The 24629-nt window shown below is 36.9% G+C and overlaps 1 protein-coding gene across 6 annotated transcripts; it reads right to left on the reverse strand.

Moving 5' to 3' along the window:
- Window positions 1–45: 45 nt before the first annotated feature.
- Window positions 46–23588, reverse strand: Tmhs (Tetraspan membrane protein in hair cell stereocilia). 6 transcript variants are annotated; one of them, XM_067117804.1, is made up of 5 exons: window positions 23464–23588; window positions 22627–22994; window positions 3534–3770; window positions 2460–2708; window positions 46–1122 (listed from the first exon to the last, which is right to left on the reverse strand). In XM_067117804.1, the coding sequence occupies exons 2-5, from the start codon at window positions 22802–22804 to the stop codon at window positions 923–925; spliced, it is 864 nt and encodes a 287-aa protein (XP_066973905.1). In that variant the 5' UTR covers window positions 22805–22994; window positions 23464–23588; the 3' UTR covers window positions 46–922. The 6 variants fall into 6 exon arrangements, with proteins under 6 accessions (XP_066973905.1, XP_066973903.1, XP_066973902.1 ...); XM_067117802.1 differs by having other exon boundaries at window positions 23458–23554; XM_067117801.1 differs by having other exon boundaries at window positions 23446–23526.
- Window positions 23589–24629: the final 1041 nt, after the last annotated feature.

Raw genomic sequence — 24629 nt, forward strand, 5'->3', positions numbered from 1 at the left:
TTGTTTGAGTACATGGGATGCTTACGGAAAAATAAGACTACATTCTTAGCAGACAAATCACACATACAGCGTTTAATCAAGTTAAAGTAATATACAAGCTACAGGTTTTGAGTATACAGCAGTATAATACAAGTGATCATATATTAATTCATGATAATTTGTATCTGGAGGAACTTCGATATGATTAACAAGACACTTTCCAGTAATTACCAAACGTAGTTAGTTACCAGTCACACAGAGATTTAAACAAAAACTTGTAAACATAAAAAAAACACACAGTGATATCTTAAATCAACGAGTAAAAAGAAAATACCTGTACAAAAGGTATAATGGTTTTTACCTGTTTGGGTCCGACGGTCTCACACCCTTGGTCTTACCTAATGAGTCGAAGGATTATTAATATTCATTCAAAAGATCATACGACCTTATTTATCTACTTATAAACAAAACATTTTGAATTGCAGAAACGATGAGTAATGCTTCCTTTACTTGACTATACTTATCAGTCGGATGTTGAATACCTACAACAATGGCGTTTGGCTATTGCGTCCTTTCTCTTCCAATTTTTCCCCTCAAGGCGCTGAATAGTTATTTGGAGAATTTACTGGAGCGAAGGTCACATACAACGCATAAAATGAGAAATTACAATGTGTTAAGCTCAAGAGCAATCAAACAAAGTAATCTCGATATTTACAAATCAACAAAATAAAACCAACCCTCAAATTAACTGACACGCAGTTGGCAAGAGCTCACTATAGATACCAATCGGTGTTATCAATTGTCTTAGAATATTTTTTCTTTACCTTGTTTTAACTCCAATTGTGTTTCAGCTGAAAGGAGAAACGCTATTCCTAAATCACAATTTGAACGTTCCAGACTGATATAAATGTCAGTTATCTGCCCAAAAAAACAAACAAAAAAATTACAACTGGAAGTTCTGGACAGAAGATGCATAATGAGCCCGGTAAGCAGCAGATGACTTGGACCGTCCCGTGTGGTGCGAGTATTCCGAGTATCTGTCGTGATCCGGGTGAGGCATCAGCATCACTGGTTGAAGATTCAGGGACTTGCGAGACCCGGCCAGGCTGGCTGCGTCGCCCACGAAGCCTGGGTTCATCTGACCTGCAATGGAATGGCCAAAGATTCGGACATAATTCACGTTGATGGACGCCGTGGCAGTCCAGAATTGTATGATGTGGAAAGAGTTTTTGAATCTGGGACCCAACATCGGCCTTGCAATAATAAGAGCATTCAAAATAATCTAAATACAACCAAGAAAGTTATTAGAAATGGTAGTACCAACTGACATGTATTTCATAAAGACAAATACTCCATTTAAAATTATCATTCTGACAAAATGTATACAAGATTCATAAAGGCAAATACTCCATTTAAAATGATCATTCAGACAAAATATCTAAGTGTATATATTAAGAATAGTGCTACACTGTCGGACTACCCATGTAGGTGCGAGTTTGGCCTCTCACTGAGGTGCGGAGTCCGTGGCAACACAGCGGTGTGTCTTTTTCCAAAACTAAATCAAACCAGTTTGGCATGATAGAAGCAATCAAGGTCTAAGGAGTATCCTATACTCTCTAGACCTTGGAAGCAATCCTCCGGGGATTCCAGAGGGAATCTTTGGTCCCTGATTTGCAGAGGTTCTGGTGGTTCCCGAGAAGCCCAAAGGCCTTGTTTTATAATGTAGGTCTCATCGCAGGTTTAACTGTACAGTCCAGGGACCCTACTTATCCAAGGGAGACCTACTCAAGCCCTTCTTACAGATGCCTGTAAGAGACAGGGCACCCCTTTCTGGCCAACGTACCTTCTAGCCATTTCAAATGGGGTACTTGCAAGATAAACTCCCTTATTTTCGTAAGCATGTCATTTGGTATTACACTTTCTAATAACTTTCTTGCGTGTTTTTAAATAAATGGCAAACGAGATCCATCGAATGTAAATGCAAATATTAAAAATACTCATCAAATTTAAATACTGAGAATAATAATACATATGTCTCAGCCCATCTGATTAGATGCTTTATTATTATTATTATTATTATTATTATTATTATTATTATTATTATTATTATTACGCACACTTATATCGAGCAAGCCAATGGTGAAGCTGTAAAAACGTTAAGACTGCTACGTCATGTAAAGCAGGAAAGCAATGGTGGATTAAAAAAAAAAAAAAAGCAGAGGACAATTTTAATGATACCTATCTTCAGATAATCTATTTCCTTAAGGGTAGATGATATTAACTCATGGTTTTCCACTTGCTACAGTGTAACAGATTACTCTACAATCGCCCAAGTATAAAATGACAAAATCCCATCAAGAAGAAACAATTTATTGTGCAAAAAAAAAAAAAAAAAAACACACAAAGTACAGATGGTCTTAAAACCACCATCACATAAGTGCTTCAGCTACTGGAGAAAACTGAGAAATTCGAAGACTAACCTTTGTAGACAGATCCGCCGTATATGGGCTCAGGTTCCGGGTGCAATTTCACGTGCCTGGTAGCCAGCACGAAGGCAAGAGACGAGAGCACTGCGGCATCCAAGACGCCGATGATGGCCAGGATATAGGCCCATCGGATTTCGCATTCTCCCACGTTATACTGACGGGCAGTTGGACCGCAGACCTCCCGCACTTCGGCCGCAGCCCATCCTGCTGGGAAGACCACCACGCCGACGACGAGCAGCAAAGCTGAAGGAAGTCATGACGATAATAACGCTGATAATGACAGAAAGCATTCTCAGTCTACCTTTACGATAATATTGAAAACTAAAGTGCCTCCGAATGATGATGGCTGTATACCGGTATCTTGGATGCCACTAGAATTAGTTTTAAAAAACCTATACGTATTTGGGAGCGTGATAAACTTCAAGTGAGCATGAAAACTTCGTGTACCTTCCACTTAATCTGACTGGCAGTAGCTAAGTTCATTCTTCTTTCTTATTTCGGCGGTAGAATTAGGAGAGGGCAATGATACGAAAAGGCATTCTCAGATTATTTTGCAAGTCATGCTATGCACACTGGAGCCAGATTTTACACTCTTTGACAAAATACTAAAGATTATGTTGCTTTTGGGTATATTATCAGTATATAAATTCATTGAACGGTTAACAGACTAGACTTTATTTTAAGATTTTGGAGGGATAATGAAGTCCGTAATTAATTCAGTTGTCTGGTTGACAGCTAATATCAACAGAAGGTTATACACAGCAATCGTTAAATCTTCACCACAGGGACGTATCAGTCAATAAAATAATTTATTTCTCCCGAGGAAATAAAAATCGTTGCTAAATTTTACTAAACTAAAGTTACGACAGACAGAATGAAGAAATAACCATGGAGATATGGGAAACACGAAACCAGCGTGACCAAACGATTTTTTCCCCAGCTTAAAATACAACCACATTTCGAAGTCACCTAAAAACGAGGGTAAAAGTGTGGTTATTCACAATACACGTATATCAGCAAGACAGCGTATTCATAGATAAGTAAATAAAAAAATTATTTTTTTCCCACCTGCGAGAAGCTGCATGCAGCCAGTGATGTGGAAGACGACGGAAGAGCTAAAGAAGAAGAAGAGCAGCATGCAACAGATGCAGAGCAGGGTTACCACGACGGACAGTCCCACGAGGATGGTGGCAGCCCTGGAGGCCGTGTTCATCAGGGTGCTGAAGTCGTCCAGGGTTCCTGAACAGGCCAAGCCATTGCTCATCTCGTCATTCCCCGTGCACCAGTGCCATAGACCGAAGTGTCCTGAAAGTTAATAAATAAAAAGGTTAAGTCCATGTCTTTCTTCAAAATAGCTGCTTGATGAGCCAAGGTCACGCGCTGGAATAATACAAGCTTACTCAAAACATAAACGCGAACATTCTTTCCGTATACGGTGTTGTTTAATAGGCAAGATACTGGGCTGGCTCAAGGACCAAGCCCGTATCTCTCTCTCTCTCTCTCTCTCTCTCTCTCTCTCTCTCTCTCTCTCTCTCTCTCTCTCTCTCTCTCTCTCTCTGGGAAATTTTCTTTGTATGGAAACTTTATCCGCTTAAAGTGACAAGTTAACAAATTACGAATCCTGATCAAGGTGCAACTGATCTTTCTCAAGAACTGCACTTGTCATCGTCGCTTGGACCAAACCACCATATTTTGTGACTATGATAACACAACAGCGATTGGTTACTTGCCCAATCTGCAGTTTTTACACAAAACTCAACCCTCCGCTTTTGCCACGTTTTGAAAATGGCACGAGTGTATAAACTCTAGTTTGATTCTAGAGAATAACGTCTCTATAATATAAGCATAATAACATGTATCTGTATAATTATTCTTTTTCTTTGTATTGACGACAGTATAAGGCCAATGCGCTCAACGTTTAAACATGCCATCGTCCAACCCGGACAACCCTCTCTTTCACGCTGGCAGCTACTATGCACACACCAGTCTTCAAATTAATCACGACATAAAACACAGACGAATGTAGAACGTGACGACAAAAAGACACGCCAAAAATAGAACGACACCTCTATGGATCATTTAAAGTGGTTTCTTTTTTTTTTCCCAAAAGCATTCGTTCTTTCCCAGATCACTGAAGCTAAACATGGCATAGAATCAGAGCGTGAAACGTTCCATGGAAGGCCATTACGTGAGCGAAAAGTAAAAGTAAATACTATAGTATTAATATACGATGGTACAGGATCTTTGTGGGCTCTTATCAAGAGGTAAATATTAATAATATTAGTAAAGGAAATTCACATGTTTGTGTTATTCATATTACAATTCATTAAATGGTATCTGGAGAGCTTTCGAGAACATGCTCCTCCCTCATTACTAACCTTTAACAAAAATCATACTCTTCATATTCAGTCATCTCGTATACCCCCTTTTTTTTTTTTTAAATTCTCACCGTACTTTTTTTTGTGCGGTGTACGCAATGGGTCTTATTTCATAATACTATGTGAGAAATGTTGTAATGTTTCTCAGTGAAGAGGGATGTGTCTTCGCAATAATCGTGAGTGTGAATATGGAATGTCTTTTTCGCTCAACTGCTGGTAATATTCCACAAAGGAATTCACTGAAGAAATTTAGTGAGCTCGTTATAAAGTTTCAGCATTAGCACAGACGCTATAATGAGTAAGTGGACAGATAAAGGTGAACATGACTGTGACGTACCTAACAACAAACTGTTCATAAACAGTCGTATCTAATTTTTCAACATTCGGCTGTAAAACAAAATCTCATGGACTGCGCTTCAAAAAATGTGCTAAAGTAGTCCTGTTTTTGGAGATGACACGTCCTGGCAACACTAGGCATCTGCATCGATATATACATATGATTTACAATGCAAATACACAGCATATAGGATTCTCAACGCTCCCCAGTCTTCTTTTGCAAACTTCTGACAAAACTTCGAGGCAAAGAAACTTCTCAGATATGTGGACGTTATAGTATATTCCAGCCAGGTGATATCAAGCGCCTTCAGTGCAAATGGCCTGTAACGTCACGACGCTAGAGAACCTTAAACCAATCAATCACCCTAAAACCACCGAAGTACAATGTGGTCAGCAGCCATAACTGCTCGAATCAACCGCAAAGGAGCACGCATCTACCATAACTTCTCAGTATTATGAAGTTCTGGACTTACTACACTTCTACAGGAATTCTCTACCTGCGCATTGTTTAAAGTGCACCGAAAGTTCAACCCTGAGTATAGGCCTATTTGAGGGTGTGAGGACCTTACTTTAAAACTTGTTGTTCCACCTAAAAAGTAATATTTTTTAAGTGTTGCTCAAACGTTTGCATAACGACCAAGAAAATTACAGACGGTATATATAATAATAATAATAATAATAATAATAATAATAATAATAATAATAATAATAATAATAATAATAATTCTCCTGAGGTTCTCTCACAAACATTAACAGCATAATCTGGTTCCTTCACACATATATGTATTTTTCGTAGCCACAATGACCTCAACTTCTGTACAAATGTTTACACACATGGTACGCTTACAAATGTACAAAAACTGATGACTTATCCTCACACAATCAACCTCTCTTTTTGTTAACGCACAAAGTATTTATTTGAACTGCCGGACATAATCGACTACAGAGAGAGAGAGAGAGAGAGAGAGAGAGAGAGAGAGAGAGAGAGAGAGAGAGAGAGAGAGAGAGAGAGAGAGGCCAGTGATAATTATGTCCTAAAAGGACATAGAAAAATCTTCGACTTTGGAACAGAAGTGGCATAGCTATGATTATAAATGAAGATGTGGGAAAATATAAATCAAGAAAGAAAACATTAAAAAGAAATTAAAGATGAAAAAGGAAAAAACCAAACAATTATGTTCAGAAGAGTAAAGCTGACGAACAACGGTGGCCACAACTGAAGGTTATAATAAGCAGGCCAAAGGCATTAAAAAACCACAAGACGACGCTCAATGCTTTGAAGACCTAGAAAATCTCTCCCTCTCTCTCTCTCTCTCTCTCTCTCTCTCTCTCTCTGGTAGCTACTTTACTGACAATGACATTGTGAAAGACGAATGTTTGTGAACACTGTAAAATATGAACGGGAATGTATAATAATAATAATAATAATAATAATAATAATAATAATAATAATAATAATAATAATAATAATAATTTGTAAAATACGAACGGGAATGTATAATAATAATAATGATAATAATAATAATAATAATAATAATAATAATAATTATTATTATTATTATTATTATTATTATCATATATGGGTAGTGGACCCTCTTTCAAACATTTTTATTGAGAGTGATTTCTGCGTCTGCCACATTCAGTTTATATAAAATTTTCTCTATTTTTCTAATAACTGCTGTCCATATTCAGTGGAAACTGAATGAGAAAACTAATCTTTACAACAACAAAATTTATCATTTTAATTAAATGTTCCATTATGCTCACGTGTTGACAGAAAACGGTGAACCATTTACAAAACGAAGCCTAAAAATAAGTGTAAATAATGAAAAAGAAAAAAAAAATCCAGTTTAATGAAACCAGAAGGGTTTGTAAGTTTGTGTAACATGATTCGAAACAAGTCGTGAGACATGGGGATAAAATAACTGATGATTTATCACAATTTCCTCACTTGCATTTCCCTGAGGTGCCGGAATTAAGAAATGGCAAAGATAGATTTTTTTTGTGCCAAATTTCACATTTTGGTCTATTCTCTCTTTAGCTGCTACGACAATTATAATAACTGAGATCATTCATTTGGTTTTCGAAATGTTTCAGTTAGTTTCAGGTACAGAATTAAACTCCAATCTTTTATTTATGACCGAGTCTATTTACTGGACTTGGGGATTTGGCAACGCTGCATTTTCGACACGGCCTTTCAGAGGGCGAACTATACATTTTCGTTCGCGCCAAGGATGAATATTTTAGAAAATGTCAAAATTCTCTAATGCCCTTCCATGCCATATTGCAAAGCACATAAAGAAAATCTTCATATAAAGAGCTGTATATAAGTGTTGATACGAGTATTGTTTACTATTATATATTTGGAGAGAACAAAGACTTTGCCAAGGATGATATCTATCACCTATGTTTAGCACTCTGTTAAATTTTGTCAGTAGCTTTACCAAAGAAGGAACCTGCACTGATTACAATTTACTGAACTAGTTTAGCATGATCTTTCCGAATTTTCGTTGGTCAATAAGAACGTCACTTGGTTCTGTGGTAAAAATAAAATAATGCATACTGAAATAGAAATAATTATTACAGAACAAACAAAAAATGGCAAATCATTTCATTACAAATCAATTGTTCCATGTATTATGTACGAGTAAGAGCCAGTGCTGGCGGCATGACTAGATTAACATAAAAAAAAAATACTTTCTTGGCTGCTTTCATCCTTAACAAAAGAATAAACTGAAATAGTTTCAGGAAAGATCATAATTTGGTCTATGAACAAAACCCCAAAAAGAACTGTAACCTTTGTTTTAGTTTATTTTTTAAAATAATGAGCAATCAAAATAACAAAGAAAGACAAAGACCCCGTGACATATTTCTTTTATCCACCACCAAACCAACAAGGGGCAGGGTGCATAGTATCACTACGTTCCAGAGGGCTTATTACAATCCCTACAGACCTCTCTCTCTCTCTCTCTCTCTCTCTCTCTCTCTCTCTCTCTCTCTCTCTCTCTCTCTCTTAGGCAGAAAAAATACACTGGTCCTCAATGGGGCACAATCACTTCACCGTCTATCTGTTGCTGGATATTTTTTTATTGTTACTTTAGATAAAGTTGGGCTTGCATTGGAGCAATGGGGCAACAAAAAAACGGTCAGTTAAGCTATGTACACTCTGAAAATTGTATTAAAACACATTCAACAGCTTCCAGATGTTGATGATGACACTTTACCCCGGTAAACATAATATATTGTGTATCCTCAGCTAACTTACTAACATAAATGAAAAAAAACTGAATTTTCGTAGTTTCACGGCGTCAAGGTAGAGGGCAGGACTGGTCAGATAGCTTGGTAGCTACGCCGTGCGGTCCACTCTCCGGAACTAATCCCAACAGGCGTCCCGTGCGCCCAGAGGCATCTGTATAGGCCTATTATGGAATTAACCATGCCTCCTAAGACAGGAAAGTCCAAGAGTCGTTCAAGGGCCATCCAAAGCAACTCGAAAGCTCCACTTGAGTGGGAAATACAAGATAGCAAGAAAAACAAAATATTTACTGTAACTATTATCAAACTTCGAGAAAAGACGAATCTATGAAAAAATAAAAATACTATTGAGCAAACGCATGAATAGCAAAATTATTTTGTAGCGAGCATTCTCGCAAAGTTGCACAAAAAAAGTTACGTTAAGTTTTCAACGCCTACATAACATTTACAAGTGCCAAGTGCCGCACTCTTAAAACACAATGTAATGATAAATACTTCAAAACAATTTTTCAAATTATTTTTTTAAATTATCCACCCATTTTGTTTTCACTGCAAGTTTTTAACACGTTTTTTAAATATCCCATACAATACTATACTCCGCTTCTTTCACACGTTTATTAAATGTATTTTATGTTTTTTTATCTTTACAAACACACAATATATATATATATATATATATATATATATATATATATATATATATATATATATATATATATATATTCACAGTACAACTGTTATCGTTCATATATATATCGTCATCTGCTGGGTCAAGGCAAGATCTTTCAATCTTGGGTCAAGGCCTTAAGGCCCAGATATACCGTCTACAGTACAGACTGCCCTCACGATTAGGAACTCGTTGACCCATGGGTACAAGGCAACCTGACCTCAATCTTTTCATTTCCTTACACCCAAGATTCCTACAGTACAGACTGCCCTCACGAAAGGGAATTACATCGTCTTCGGTCATTGTAATTGTATTTAAAGCTACAACATCCGTCGAATTACGTCATCTTATTTCATTGTAATTGTATTTAAAGCTAGAACATCCACAAAAACAACCCCATGTCTCTTTTTATCAACGATATCTGCATCCATCGAATTACATCGTCTTATTTCATTGTAACTGTATTTAAAGCTACAACATCCACTGAATTACATCGTCTTCGTCATTGTAATTGTATTTAAAGCTACAACATCCATCGAATTACATCGTCTTATTTCATTGTAACTGTATTCAAAGCTACAACATCCACTGAATTACATCGTCTTCGTCATTGTAATTGTATTTAAAGCCACAACATCCATCGAATTACATCGCCTTATTTCATTGTAATTGTATTTAAGGCTACAACATCCACTGAATTACATCGTCTTCGGTCATTGTAACTGTTCTTAAAACTACGGTATTCAATATCAACGTTATCTGCATCCATCGAATTACATCGTCTTCAGTCAGTTGTCAGAGGTGTAATTGTATTTAATACCACAGCATTCAATCATTGCTTGTGTGAGTATTGATGTAATCATTATCTGCTGACACGAATATTGATGCAGTCGCAGTTTTTCGTTGATGCTCGTCAAGTTTTTTCTTTTGCTTGTGTGATTATTGATGTAGTCGAGTTTTTTGTTTATATGATAACTGTTGTAGTCAGGTTTTCTTTATGGAATCTAATTCGTAATAAGACCGCAATCTGTTGGAACTTCACATGACAATGTCGAAGTTCTTATGCCACGAAAACTTTCTGTACGTTTGTATTTTTCTCTACGTAAAAAGTGAACAGATTCCAAAAAATCTTATAGATACATTTTTACCAAAGTAATAATAATAATAATAATAATAATAATAATAATAATAATAATAATAATAATAATAATAATTTCCATGATCATAATCAATGCTGTCTGCAGTTGCCATTCATTTGCAATTTTCAAGATACTGCAATAGAACTGGCAGCAAAATGGAGGGATATTAAAATATGAAGAACCTTGATCAACCTGATTTGCTAAAAAAAAAATAATAAATAAATACAAAAAGGTTTCACTGAAGTAGAAGAACCAGCCGTTCCCAGCTGTGAAAATTTCCAGGAGAATTTCCAAACAAAGTGAAAGATACCCTCTTCGAAAAAAACTTAAAATTATTTATTTTTTTTTTTTTCTTTTTAAAAACCCCCCTTTCAAACTTAGTGAAAGGCGACTGAAAAATGTAAAAGCACAAAACATTAAATTTTTTGATCGCATATTATAAGGTCACGCTAAGCAGAACTACAAGTATGTTAGTAAAATTGATGAAATTACGGGACAATCTGCTTAGCATCGAGGGCATTTAACTTGTGAAGCATGCCCCGTCTACCTTCCATAACAATTCTCTTAAAAGGGTTCATCTCACAAAAAAAAAAAAATAAATAAATAAAGCAAACGGAACCACGGATGAAATACGACATCTCACTAACGAAAACAGAAAAACAAAGCAACCGGACCCGCGGATGACATATAACAACTAAATAACCGTTGGCGTTCTTCTGTGACTTTGGAATGACAATTTTCACGCTCGTAAATTTCAAAATTTAAAATCTCTCTCTCTCTCTCTCTCTCTCTCTCTCTCTCTCTCTCTTTGCACTCACCGGAAACGTTCACGGGGTGCAACGCCGGGTGAACGGCCCACCAACATCCGAGTCATAAGACTTGCTATGCTGCAATTTAAACAGAGGAAGAATACCGATGTCAACTGGACTAACAAAGAAAGAACTGGACTGACAAAAAAGAAAAGGCAAAATTTTCTGTCACAATTTTTCTTTCGTTTTAGGTCTTTTTGAGGATGGGAGAAAGAACCCATAAAAGATTTCTTTTTTTTTGTGAAATAACAGAGATAAATAACTGCATAATCTAGAAAAACACCATAAGACGCAGAATTCTTATTTCGATTTTCACTGACGTGCCTAACGCCCCAAATCTATAAAGGAGAATGTACTCCAAAACCTGTTGTTCACCATTAACCTTCACAATATGGTTTTACACGATTCCTATCGCTTTACTCAAGTCTAAGCACTGCCCTGCAAGAGAGAATATGAAAAATGAGGTCTTAGATGTATCATAAGCACATTCCTTAACCGGAGAAAAACTTCCATACACCATAAAAGTGTATTTTTATCAGTCCTAATATTTTAGGATATCTTTCTTCTAGATGAATATGGCCTATACTCTAAGATGCGATTTTACCTCCATTCGCGACGGATACAAGAAATATGCAACGTGAATCTATAGCAGGCTAGGTAAAGTCAAGGTTTAGGCCTATAGAGAGAGAGAGAGAGAGAGAGAGAGAGACGCTTTGGACTCCTTGGAATGCCGGGAAATTAATCGCAAGCCAGCGGAAGACAAGGAATTTGACCTGGGTGCAGAAAAAGCATGGCAAAACCATAAAAAATGGAAATGATAAAAGGAACTAACTTGGATGTAGAACGAGAACTATATCAACTTACAGTCCTACCCATCTTCCTTTGTTTTGACAGCGTTCAAAGAAAACGATACTATCCGCACCCTCTGCTTGGCTAATTATGAAGTTTAGTCACTTAGAGTGGCAACGCTTTATAATTAGCCAAATGTTACAAGCTTGGCAATCAGCTATCAAGGTTGATTTCGATTCTAAGTATGGAGTCTTGACCATATTAACCATAGTATCAGTAATAAAAGGCAATTGCATATAGTGGAGTAACTGGGCTGATCAGCAAAGGGGGACGACATTCAGAACAAAGGTCGGAGTTACAAGCAGGAAACGACCAAGGTGTGATGATTGAGAGAGAGAGAGAGAGAGAGAGAGAGAGAGAGAGAGAGAGAGAGAGAGAGAGAGACGTTTCCTCATGACACAGTTGCTGATCGCAACTAATGGTGAGATACAGAACTTAAGATTCGGCTTGATCAAGAATTGAAAAAGGAATAAAGTATATTCCCGAAACCTACATGCTGCTTTTATTATTATTATTATTATTATTATTATTCATAAATCCTCAAAATAGCATGAGTCACCAATGGTGAAGAAATCTGCAACGGTGTAAGTGTAAATATATATTAAAAATATATATATAAAAAACGAGCGCTTTCGAGAAATTGTTCGATTCTCCCTGAGGAGGAGTCTCGTTTTGTATATATATATTTTAATATTCATTGACACTTACATCATTGTGGATTTCTTCACCATTATTATTATTATTATTATTATTATTATTATTATTATTATTATTATTATTATGGAGCAAGACAAAAAGCAAGTTATTCACAGCATCTGACTGTTAACTTTCAAGCCACCAAGGCTGCACAATGTAAGAAGTATGCGTTTGTGACAGCGACCTCGATTACAGTCACCAAGAATGGCATTGTCGTTTGATATTGGTGGTAGGAAAAGAATGTTAACACTCTAAAAGTTTTTTTTATAATTATCTAATAACATAAGATGGTGAGCAGGCTACATTCCCTAATGGGAATGGTTACACTTGAAGATAAAGAGGCAAAAACTGTTTCTTTTAAATAATGCGATTTCCACGCAACAAAATGACAATTTTTTTTTTGCAACGAGTAAATAGCCGCACATTTCCACGATATAAAAAGCGCCCTGCAAAGCTCAGAATCAGAACATCAAAGAAACGAGAGAACGGAAAAGTATTTTCAATGATCCAACTCGGATGTCGTTAAAAAATCCTTATTGATTCTCCCAGATTCTGACTCTCCCAGGCTCTGTTCTCTCAGAACTTTCACCAGTGCCAGCGAAGCCTAACCACAAAAGACAGTGGTGGCTTTTAGTGTGCTGTCGTTGGTCAGCCAAGCGTTCAGACAAATCTCCTCCTTGTCTTGTCTTGTCTTGTCTTGCCTTGTCTCCCTTGGCAGTTCGATGAACTAGAATGCAATCATTCAATTACAGAAAGGGTGTGTACAAACTTTCAGTCTCGTTTTGCTTGCGTGATTTTACTTAGGTCCATTTTTTTCTTGCTTAATTTTAGTCTTTGAAAATTTTTTCTTGCGTGATTTTATTTAGGTTAATTTTTTTTTACTTATTTTTACCCTTTGAAAATTTTTATTCCTTCCATTCTACAATTCACGTATTAGTGATAATTCTAAAGTCGTTTGAGGGATTGATGCTTGCTACACTTAAACGAAATTGAACTGGATCTTATGATGGCATACAGCAAGAAATAGATTACGCACCAATGTTGATTCGTGAGTATTCGGAGTGAATTTTGGTAAAACTGTACTGCGTTTTAATAACATTAAAAAAATTAATTTTGCCTCCCGATTCGTGCGACGCAAAGGCCTGAAAAAGCAAATAAATAAAAAAGTAAATAAATAAAAATCCAAAAACATGAGAACACCGTCTATGAAGATAGGAGAACATGGTCTTGCTTGTGAAAGGAATCCTTGTATCAAGGCAAGGCTACATTCATTATTGTTATTATTATTATTATTATTATTATTATTATTATTATTATTATTATTTTATTATTATTTGCTGAAAATTTTCAAAACCAGTCAGCCTCGTCCTACATAAAACTTCTTCAACAAAGAATTCCCAGAAAACAGAATTCACATCACGCAGAAAATTACCACAGGGGAAGCTTCTGGTTACCCTTTTTTTACTCGGTTACAAAGTCAGTCAATTCTCGAACGTCAAGTCCAACGGAATTCTAACCCAGAATAATTGTCCGTTTGCAGCTGAATGCGTTTGAATAAGATACCATTATTGAAAGCATGACCGCAGCGGTATAGTACTACAATGAAGGGACCGTTTTCAAATGGACGCAAATTGGTACCACTGCAGCGAGGCCCGGATTAGCGATCAGTTTTGGAACGCAGCTCAAGCACTGAGAGAGAGAGAGAGAGAGAGAGAGAGAGAGAGAGAGAGAGAGAGAGAGAAAAGGGGGTAATATCTCATGGACGGTTTCACTTCGTTGGGATGAAGACTATTTCGTCCAGGTCCTCCCGTTTTGCTGGTATACATTTTGACGGATAAATGAACATTGACATCTGGTAGCATATTTCTCTCTCTCTCTCTCTCTCTCTCTCTCTCTCTCTCTCTCTCTCGCCTATAGCGCCAACCAATAAGTCGAACATGGTCCTTCATGTCAAGAGATGAGCGCGTATAATCACTGCTGTCACACACAAAGAGAGAGAGAGAGAGAGAGAGAGAGAGAGAGAGAGAATTTAGCAAATTACTAAAGAAACAAGTTGGTTTCACTGCTACGAAGAGTGGCCCAGTTTTCCACCATAACATTGTCAGAGAGAGAGAGAGAGAGAGAGAGAGATGCCTTCACCCTTCAAAGCAAATAAATCGGTAATATTTGGAAATTAGTGTCCTCGGAAAAAAAAATATTTCTGATTATTTCCATAAACTAGAGCCAGGTTGACTAACAGCGCCCACAATCACTAGCTTAGTTAAAACAGCACTACTGAAATTTGAATGAGCGTGAAATCTATAGCGAACAATTCTTACAATCAGGAGGAACCATGAATCATCGCTCCTTTGATATTTAGGTTAAGATATGGGTACTGAAGCAGCAGGGAAGGTGTAGGATTGGGGTGGGGGGGGGAGGGGGATGGAAGATTGTTGTTTGGGGGGTGGTTAGATATATCCTGATGCCACAAGCTGTCAAACTGTCTCATTGATTTCTTACCAGATTCTAATCTTGAAAAATGTCACAGCCAAAAAACAAAAAAACAAGTCTTCTAGTTGCTTTATATTAGTTACAATAAAAAATGTCACGATAAGAAATGGAATAATACACTTCTTTTTTATGATCTACGAAATTTGAAATGAGATGTCCATATGAAATGGATCTCGCTCAAGTCGTCAGACAATTGTAATTAACCGGAAGGAAGTAATTTAACAAGAATAAACTTGGATACAAGTCGACACACACACACTACACGCACACATGCACAGACAGACAGACACACAAACACACAAACACACACACACACACACACACACACACACACACACATATATATATATATATATATATATATATATATATATATATATATATATATATATATATATATATATATATATTGCTATATGCCTTTTGCCCCTAAAGCCCTTGTTTTCTTGTTAGAAAATTGGATGTATACTCGTACACTACGTCCCGTTAAAATTTTTGTCACGGAGAATAACTACGGCTTTGAAATCTTTCTTTTCAAATTCCCCAGTCCTGCCCCCAAAGCCCCTCTCTCTCTCTCTCTCTCTCTCTCTCTCTCTCTCTCTCTCTCTCTCTCTCTCTTTATGTGCACAGACCGGGTGTGGAGTCTAAGCTGTTTATGTCAAACGATACATGATAACAGATCCCACGGTTAAACAGATGCCCATCCTAACCGGCATTGGGATGTTGGTATAACAACCACGCACTCGGATCAAGCCTTAACCCTCGCCTGTATCTTAAATAGCTACGGGTCAGAGGCCTCACACAGTTCGACTCCCCCAGTGCCTACAGCTTCCGCCTTTCTTTCTCAGCCTGGATCATCCTCCTCCAGTTTAGACTAATGGCTACATATTTCCTTTCCTGCCACTGAAGGCTTTGCTTTCCTTCAGCCCTTACCATCATTCCTTCGTGAAGGTTTGGGACCGAACAGGTATTTGACCTTTGACCCAAATCTCCACTGCCACGGAGACCCTTCGCTTGACCTCATTTTTGTTCTGGTATGTCGGACAGATGACAGCAACAACGTCTTGTTTATATCTGTAGGTGGGGTCAGCAGAGTCAAGATGTTTGTTTATTAAAGTCTCACCATTGTTTTCTTGCTCCTTCATTTTTTATTCTTATTAACTGAAACTACCGTTGAATACCAAAGGAAATGATTTATAGTGTTGCTAATTTCAAAGCTCGTCAACTATTATTTTAGTATTTGTAAGTCATGCTCACTTTATGAGAGAACAAAACTGAAGATCAACGTTATCAACTCTCCGATTAGCGAATAATCCTTAACATCCTTCTTCATTAGGCGTTTTCTGAAATGACGTGTATTAAAATTTTGCCTATGTGTACCGTTTTTTTTCTTGTACGCTTGACAGTGAGAATAGTATTAGCTTTTTTTACCTATATGAACAAAAATAATTTGAACACGAAACCAACACAGTACTTGTGATTAATGTAGCTTTGTTTGCTCTTACTGCTTCCTTCATATAGTTATTATTATTAAATGCGAGCTCCTTCTCTACCTACCTACAGTATTTTCTTATCCCACAAAAAAAAATAATAATAATAATTGTACCCTACAGCAAGCACTAGAATTGGTCCTACAACTGGCAATAAATTTGGCCTATGTCAGTACTTGTCATGCAAGCTGAGATTCTTCCATCCCTAGACCTATGTGGTTTACAATGAGGAATAAAAGTAACTTCTTTTTCTCTCCTTATGAAAGTCATTTGTGCAGCTGTGCATTAAGGCACTTTATCAGATTCTAGTTGTATACCATGGAGAAAATTCGGCCAAATACAAAATACGGATCAATGTATTGAAAAACTAAGTAATGATATTTTGCTGATCATCTATCTCAAATCTAGATTTTTCTATATTCATTGTTTTTTGTAATTGTTTTTTAACTAAAAAATGCTTACGTGTCAACAGAAAGGAGAGAGAGAGAGAGAGAGAGAGAGAGAGAGAGAGAGAGAGAGAGAGAGAGAGAGAGAGAGAGAGAGAGAGAGAGCACAAGATGCTAAATATGTGTTCAGTTCTGCTGCATCATGTACTCAATTCAGTTTTTTAGCAACTGTCTGAGCGAAAAAAGCTGTACTAAGTTTCTTTATAAACTAGGAGAGAGAGAGAGAGAGAGAGAGAGAGAGAGAGAGAGAGAGAGAGAGAGAGAGAGAGAGAGAGAGATCGTTCCGGATGTTTACGTATGTCTCCGTGCAGATGAACTCGTAAATGAAAATCGGCGATTTGCAGGATCATGACACCCGTATCTTCTATTAGAAAGTCTAAAGAGAAAGCAAGTGTTCGCGTGCTTACTTGAGTCAACATGTAAAATATCAGTTCATATCCAGGTTTATCAATGACATGCTTTGTAATGCCGTATGCTTTGTGAACGTAAAAGCTCACGTTCTTTCTCTCTCTCTCTCTCTCTCTCTCTCTCTCTCTCTCTCTCTCTCTCTCTCTCTCTCTCTCTCTCTCTCTCTCTCTCTCTCAGTATCGATATCAGCGGCGAACTGCAAGCAAATGGACGAAGCTTGGTGTGCTAGTTTTGTAAAAAAAAAAAAAAAAAAAAAAATATATATATATATATATATATATATATATATATATATATATATATATATATATATATATTATTTATATACGAGTATATATATATGTGTGTATGTATATATACAGTATATATAAATTACAACCGACGGTGGAATCAATTTTAACCTCGACGTAAAATGGTAAGGTTATCATGGAAAAATCTACCAAACAGAAAAATATTTTTAAAAATCCTGTGCAGTAGAAAACCTCATTCATTCTTAAAAGACTCCAGCGTGCACCCTTAAAAAAAAAGGTAACCCAAGATTCCCATCCGTTTAAACAGGTGGGTCATAAAGTAACTGGTTAGGCAGTGGTTAACCTTTAGGGAAAGTAGACACTGTCTAAAGAACTTCCTGGCTTTTAAGAGCAATTTACCTGTTCATACGCCATGAATCCAATAGTAAATGTTGCAGAAGAGACTCAGGAATCTGAACGAGGTATTCAGGTGATTTGAGAGAGAGAGAGAGAGAGAGAGAGAGAGAGAGAGAGAGAGAGAGAGAGAGAGAGAGAGAGAGAGAGAGAGAGAGAGAGAGAGATACGACATGAATCCAATAGTAAATGTTGCAGAAGGGACTCAGGAATCTGAACGAGGTATTCAAGGGATTTGAGAGAGAGAGAGAGAGAGAGAGAGAGAGAGAGAGAGAGAGAGAGAGAGAGAGAGAGAGAAACTAATTCTTTTGTTCATTTCCTTTCAAATTAATTTTGCAATACTTAGGCAAATGAGAACACGAAATGAGGCTCGAGCATCCCGCAAGGAGTGTACTTTCACTCACGGTAAATTTATGAATACGTTTAAATTCGTTAACACGAGAGAGAGAGAGAGAGAGAGAGAGAGAGAGAGAGAGAGAGAGAGAGAGAGAGAGAGAGAGAGAGAGAGAGAACAACTTTATTTACAATAAAGTTCTGTCAAAAGAACAAATAATCTCTTACTTTCGAAGCAGATCTATTTCTCACTGTATTTGCCTTTACTTTTACTTCTGACCATCACAGCGTTCAAGTGATGAAACTGCAAATATTAAAGTTAAGCACTGGCCATTACATGTGATTTATCTTTTAACAAAGAAAAGGGTTTTGTAACTACTTACGAGTATGTATGTATGTATGTATGTATGTATGTATGTATGTATGTATGTATGTATGTATGTATGTATGTATGTATGTTCCATTACGTAACTGCGCGCTTACTGCACACCTAGGCATGTATGCTTGAAGCTATATTTATCGAGAGTAAATATTTGTTATTCGCAACTTAGTGGGGCATTGACTTAACCAAGGATGTGTTTACAGAACTCACGGCATTAAGTGTTCTTGGTAAGCATGAAAATAAACATCCAATTCTTGACTTAGTTACACGAGAAGAAGATCCCACAGAGGAATGTTCCCTACTGGGTGGCAGAAGTCACTTCTTGCCAAAAAACGTAGAAAGTGCGATAAAGGTTGCGTCTTGCAAAGTACTGCACTGCAAGGCAGATAAAAAAAAGAAGCAATTTATGAATTGTAATAGATAGTACTATGAGCATAAAGAACATTATGTACTTTATATACACAGCATAAAGAGAGTCCAGGGATTACTGCAACAAAGCATACCAAAGTCATTCGTTATTTCCTTTATATTCAATATACGTCATTGAAGCTGAAGGGAAAAAGTTCAGCAGCAACTCGACAATGAGAGACGGGAGAACAGTCCGGCACCTATTCAGACGAATAGGTCAAAGGTCAAGAGCTGTCGAAAGTTACTGGGCAATTATTTCGGTAAAAATAACTGATCTCTCACATTTACTCTGCAGTCCATTCATACAAACACACACACACACACACACAGTCTCTCTCTCTCTCTCTCTCTCTCTCTCTCTCTCTATATATATATATATATATATATATATATATATATATATATATATATATATATATATATATTGTCTCTGTGTTATCACAGGATTGAAACATACACGCAAAATACAATGCCCTATATTGTATATAGATATAGGCTATATAAAAAGCATAAAAGTGAGTGTTCAAATTTACAAACATTCACACTAATCCTACCCCTCCCCACACACACATACCTAACAGATAGATTGGTTGAGTGACAGATAAATGAAACTGACACAGGACATATGGGTTAATTTATGTATATAAGGGAAGTCATTCTCAGTGAAGAAACTTTAAATATTTTGAATAATTATGGAGGAAGTTTTTTCCGTGAAAACACAGGGACAATTTAGCATGATTTGCTTGATCCCTTACACAACAAACTTACAATTTTAAAATGTGAGATATTTCGTAATTCTTCAAGTTGGCTGATAGTGTCAATATTATTTTCCCCCTTAAGTGTTCAATATTTACAAAAAATACAGAATTAGACAATATATACTAACAACGAGCAACAGTATTAATGAGAAATTTAATAATAAAAACTGATGAGGTTGATAGACCATTATTTCTAATAATAATAATAATAATAATAATAATAATAATAATAATAATAATAATAAAATTTTATAATAATAATAATGCAACCACTGAATTCCAAATTTATCAAAGGTGTTTCTAGTTTTCCTAACCATGAGCAGTCAATGCCGTCTATAACGGTATACGTTTAAATATATATTCAGTCATCTCTGATGCATATCAAGGTAACATCGAAAATAACTTTTTTTTTTTACATAAAATCGTTGAATGCATGAACAGTAAGTTTTTTAATGTTCCCTCATTTTTGGTGACTGTTCCTTTAGGACCGTTCAGTCATTGATTTATGTATAAATGTACAGTTTTCTGAAAACATATGAGAGATGGCGTAGTAAAAATGATAGCTCATTTACTTTCAATTCCTCAAATTTTGCTTACTTTAATGCTGATTCTGGTGCAATCTGAATGCATTAATTTATACTTGATATCTAACCATGCCATTAATTTTAACCATCCCTTTAACAATAACAGGAATATCTATGAATATAAGGGTTCGCCTTTTCTCCAACTAGTTAGCAGCTGACTTGAAAACCAGTTTTAGGATTTGCAGTGGTGAGAGAGAGATCCAATGTATCGCCTTTCATGTGTACACTTTTTTATTATATTTTTTATTTCGTGCACAGAAAGCTATAACTGATATGGCTAAAATAACAGCCTCGGCGTTCCATGGTTTATCCAACTGTCAGTTTTGCCATCAATTCCGACCAAGTTTAACTGGAAATCAGTTTGAATTAAATTACAATGCACTTCGAGATTCCAACGCAACCAGGACTGATAAACAAGGACTTCGGAGTTCGTGGATCTTTCTAAATAAGGAGTCTTCCCTGTCCTCCGTGATCAGCGTACACGGACCTGTCTTTCCAACTGCCAGCCAGCGCGTCACTTCCTAGTCTGTCTGTCATTATAGCAGACGGCGTATCTGTATAGAATCTAAATGTTTTTGTATCTTAATGTACTTTGAATAACTTGAATCTACATTCTGTGAGGGTGACCGCCTACAGTTTTACTGTCTACAGCCCTGTTGTTCTTGAGAGAAGCTCAAGGCTTGGAATGCCTGTCCTAGCTCTAGCATTTTCTTATAATTCACTTTTTCTGTCTCCTTTCACTTCTGACATGTTAATTCCTCCTTACCAACTATAGGAGAAAAAGCATGGATCACAGAGACAATGGTAATTTATATCTACTATCCGCTTCTCGTTTCTCTGGAATATCTACGTTCGAAAATCTCGATTCGGTTGGTTTCCAACTGTCACGGGTTGTGGTCTGAAGTTATTCAGTATTTGGGAGCTGTTTGTTGATCCTATTGTTAACTTTTCCTCCTTCGTTAGTCTTTAGAAAGAATTTTTTTAATGGTGTTTACTGACTTGTATTTACTTCTTATCATAGCAATCCAAATATTTAAGTAAATAAATAGCAGAAAGACAGATACTTTGACATAATATGTGAACAGGTAAACAGATTAAAGAAGCGTATACAGTGACACGTGATGAGGAAACAAGACAAGTGATAGGGAAACAAAAGTCACGAAAGCTTAAGAATAAGTTGAAATGGGAGTGGCAGTCACCAGCACATTGTGTTTTGTTCCCCTGGAACGTATTTACAGAAGGATGGTTAAGTCTATCAATCTACCTATCTATCTCTCACTCTAATTATCTATCTACCTATTTTACTATCTATCTATCCATACACAGACACAGAATGCTTCAAGAAGTTCGAAGTTTCTGTTCATGGAAAGAAACACACTTGTATCTAGCTGATGTCACAATGCGTTCTGAGAACTACGAGACCCTGGTAAACTAGACAGAAAATTTCTTCACTAAAAATCAGCAAGAGCAAGGCTAGCCAACAGCTTCAAATGGAAATACCTATTACGTATATAGAAATATAATCAACAATAAAACTATCCTACTATGTATTATGATGAAAAATTTTACATAGGCATTTATATTGAAGGTGTGTTGGGACTTGTGCACGAATACATATTAAAAAAACGGAATGATAACGGTTTAGTAAGAATAAATGTAGTAATTATATACTACGTTCTTCGTCCACACGACAGGCAAGGTTTAAAAGGAAACGCATCAATTTACCGTACTTCCTGGGTCGCATTTTTTCACCGCTACAAAGATCCATGAATAAATACTACTCATTTCATATCAAAACCCAATCTCTCTCTCTCTCTCTCTCTCTCTCTCTCTCTCTCTCTCTCTCTCTCTCTCCGTATTCCCACATGAACACCTGTCCTCTGCTACACCTGGCGCTGTCGTAAAAAAGCATTGTGGGTAACACTGACTTTATATATGTCTCTTGCTCAATGGTCAGCATGCCTGTCGTTAAAAAAAATCCTTACCACACCTCAGTAAGGAAAAAAAAATACCCAACCACACCCAAGCTGAGAAAAGCTCTAAGATAAGGACAGAGAAGCAAGGAAGAAAAACTGTGGCCGCTACTTACCAATGCCCTTGGAATCTTGCGTGCCTCCAATCCACTGGGGTTGTACGAAGACGACGATATTGATGATTGCGAAGCATATCGTAAAAACGCCCCAGAGCACCCCGATGGCTTTTGAGTTTCTGATATAGTTCGTCGTGTAGACGTGGGCCTGGTCTGCATATTCCACGTTCTTCTCCATTTTGTTCCGATGTCACTTTTGAAACGAGAAAACCTGAGGCTCAATGAGCGAGCAGTCTTCTGCTCTATAAATGAATGTTCACTGTATCTCCAATTCTTAAACTATCATACAACTCCCACATCTGGTATATAAATTAGGTTTCACACTAACTAATGTTCACTATTTTTCATCCTTCTGCTTCCGCCATTACCTGCAAAATAAAAAAGAATAGAGGTACAACAATTAAAACCAGCGAGGACAACTGACACCCCTCCAACAAGTTAACCTTGCGTTTCCTAGAGGATATAACGGATGAGGTAAAGCACAAAGTATTTCCCTTCACTCTCCCAAAAAATTGGACATTTTTATTTATACACGTAGAAACTTCACGTCTCTTCCACGTAGGTCTACACGTTAAGGCAGTAACCAAGGATTAAATCAGGCGGCCTTTCCATGAGAAAGTTCACATCGGTATGCACACTCACAAAACGGATACCACGAATCACTAAAAGGTCACTTGAAGATATTTGAAAGAAACTCCGCGGTGAAAACTGACTTGCGATGCTCATTTACACTGTTGGTGCTTCTCCAACATAACAATATTTAAATTAGCATCCAGAACTTATATCTGAAGCTGAATAATCTCATAACGAATTGCTCACTGACTAACGAACCGGTACCTCTCCAGGTGTTATGGAGACTGTGAGAGCGGAGGGTGTTACGCCGCTGTTGCTTCCCTCTCGGCCAACTTCTTACGAGAGACGGAGTAACCAGTTAGTCAATTTCTCTTTATTTATAAGCAATTCCTAATCCTAGCTCTTAGGACAACATACGACTTCCTCCACCGGAACAACTCAAAACTAACGTTTCAGTAAGAGCAGATGCTTTCTTTCTTTGCCGGCGAAGTGAAATGGGGCCTCTGAAAAGCTTGAAATCTTGAGAAATTCCACAGCAGCGAAAGCTTTACTGGGTCACTTGAGGTTTTGCCTGACCCTTCGTTCAGGATTACCAACATGGTGTGTAGCCACTTGGAGGCTTACATTTCCTTTGATTTCACCAGTCGAAATGTAATGAAGTCAAATTTCTGTTTCCTCTTGAGAGGTAATTCTAGACACTTCTGCGGACAGTTCAGCTAGTAAAATGTCTTATCTCAGCTTTGGGGGGCATATGAAAATTTTTGAACAATAAGCCTTGTCTCAGCACTAGGGTGTACGTGTGTGCGTGTGTTTGCTTTATTAACCGGAACTAGAATATTATTCCATCCAGCTGTTTTAAAACAATATTTCCAAACTATTCAGCAAGAGGGCGAGAGCGTCGCTTGGATATGTCCTTATTGTCGCATTGAAATCACCAAATGTTTTTTAAAAAAGGGAAAATTTAGTAAAATGGCTTATCTCGGCTTTGGAGGGCGTAAGAATATTTTTGAACAATAAACCTTGTCTCAGCACTAGGGTGTACGTGTGTGCGTGTTTTTACTTTATTAACCGAACCTAGAATATAATTATTCCATCCGTTTTAAAACAACAGTACAAAACTACAGTATTTAGCAAGCGGACGAAAGCATCACTTGGATATGTCATTATTGTTGCAATGAAATCACCAAATGTTTTTTTAAAAAAGAAAATTTAGTAAAATGGCTTATCTCAGTTTTGGAGGGCTTAAGAAATTTTTTGAATAATAAGCCTTGTCTCAGCCACAGGGTGTACGTGTGTGTGTGTGTGTGTGTTTACTTTATTAACCGGAACTAGAATATTATTCCATCCAGCCGTTTTAAAACAATATTACCAAACTATTTAGCAAGAGGGCGAAAGCGTCGCTTGGATATGTCCTTACCGTTGCATTGAAA

Source organism: Macrobrachium rosenbergii, chromosome 15, assembly GCF_040412425.1.
Source record: "Macrobrachium rosenbergii isolate ZJJX-2024 chromosome 15, ASM4041242v1, whole genome shotgun sequence".
NCBI classification, from domain to species: Eukaryota; Metazoa; Arthropoda; class Malacostraca; order Decapoda; family Palaemonidae; genus Macrobrachium; species Macrobrachium rosenbergii.

Coding starts and splice junctions, on each gene's coding strand:
- Tmhs (XM_067117804.1), bottom strand. CDS start 22,804: ATGGAGAAGAACGTGGAATATGCAGACCAGGCCCACGTCTACACGACG. Junction 3,771..22,626: donor GCAAGATTCCAAGGGCATTG/GTAAGTAGCGGC, acceptor ATTAACTTTCAG/GACACTTCGGTCTATGGCAC. Junction 2,709..3,533: donor CTGCATGCAGCTTCTCGCAG/GTGGGAAAAAAA, acceptor GACTTCCTTCAG/CTTTGCTGCTCGTCGTCGGC.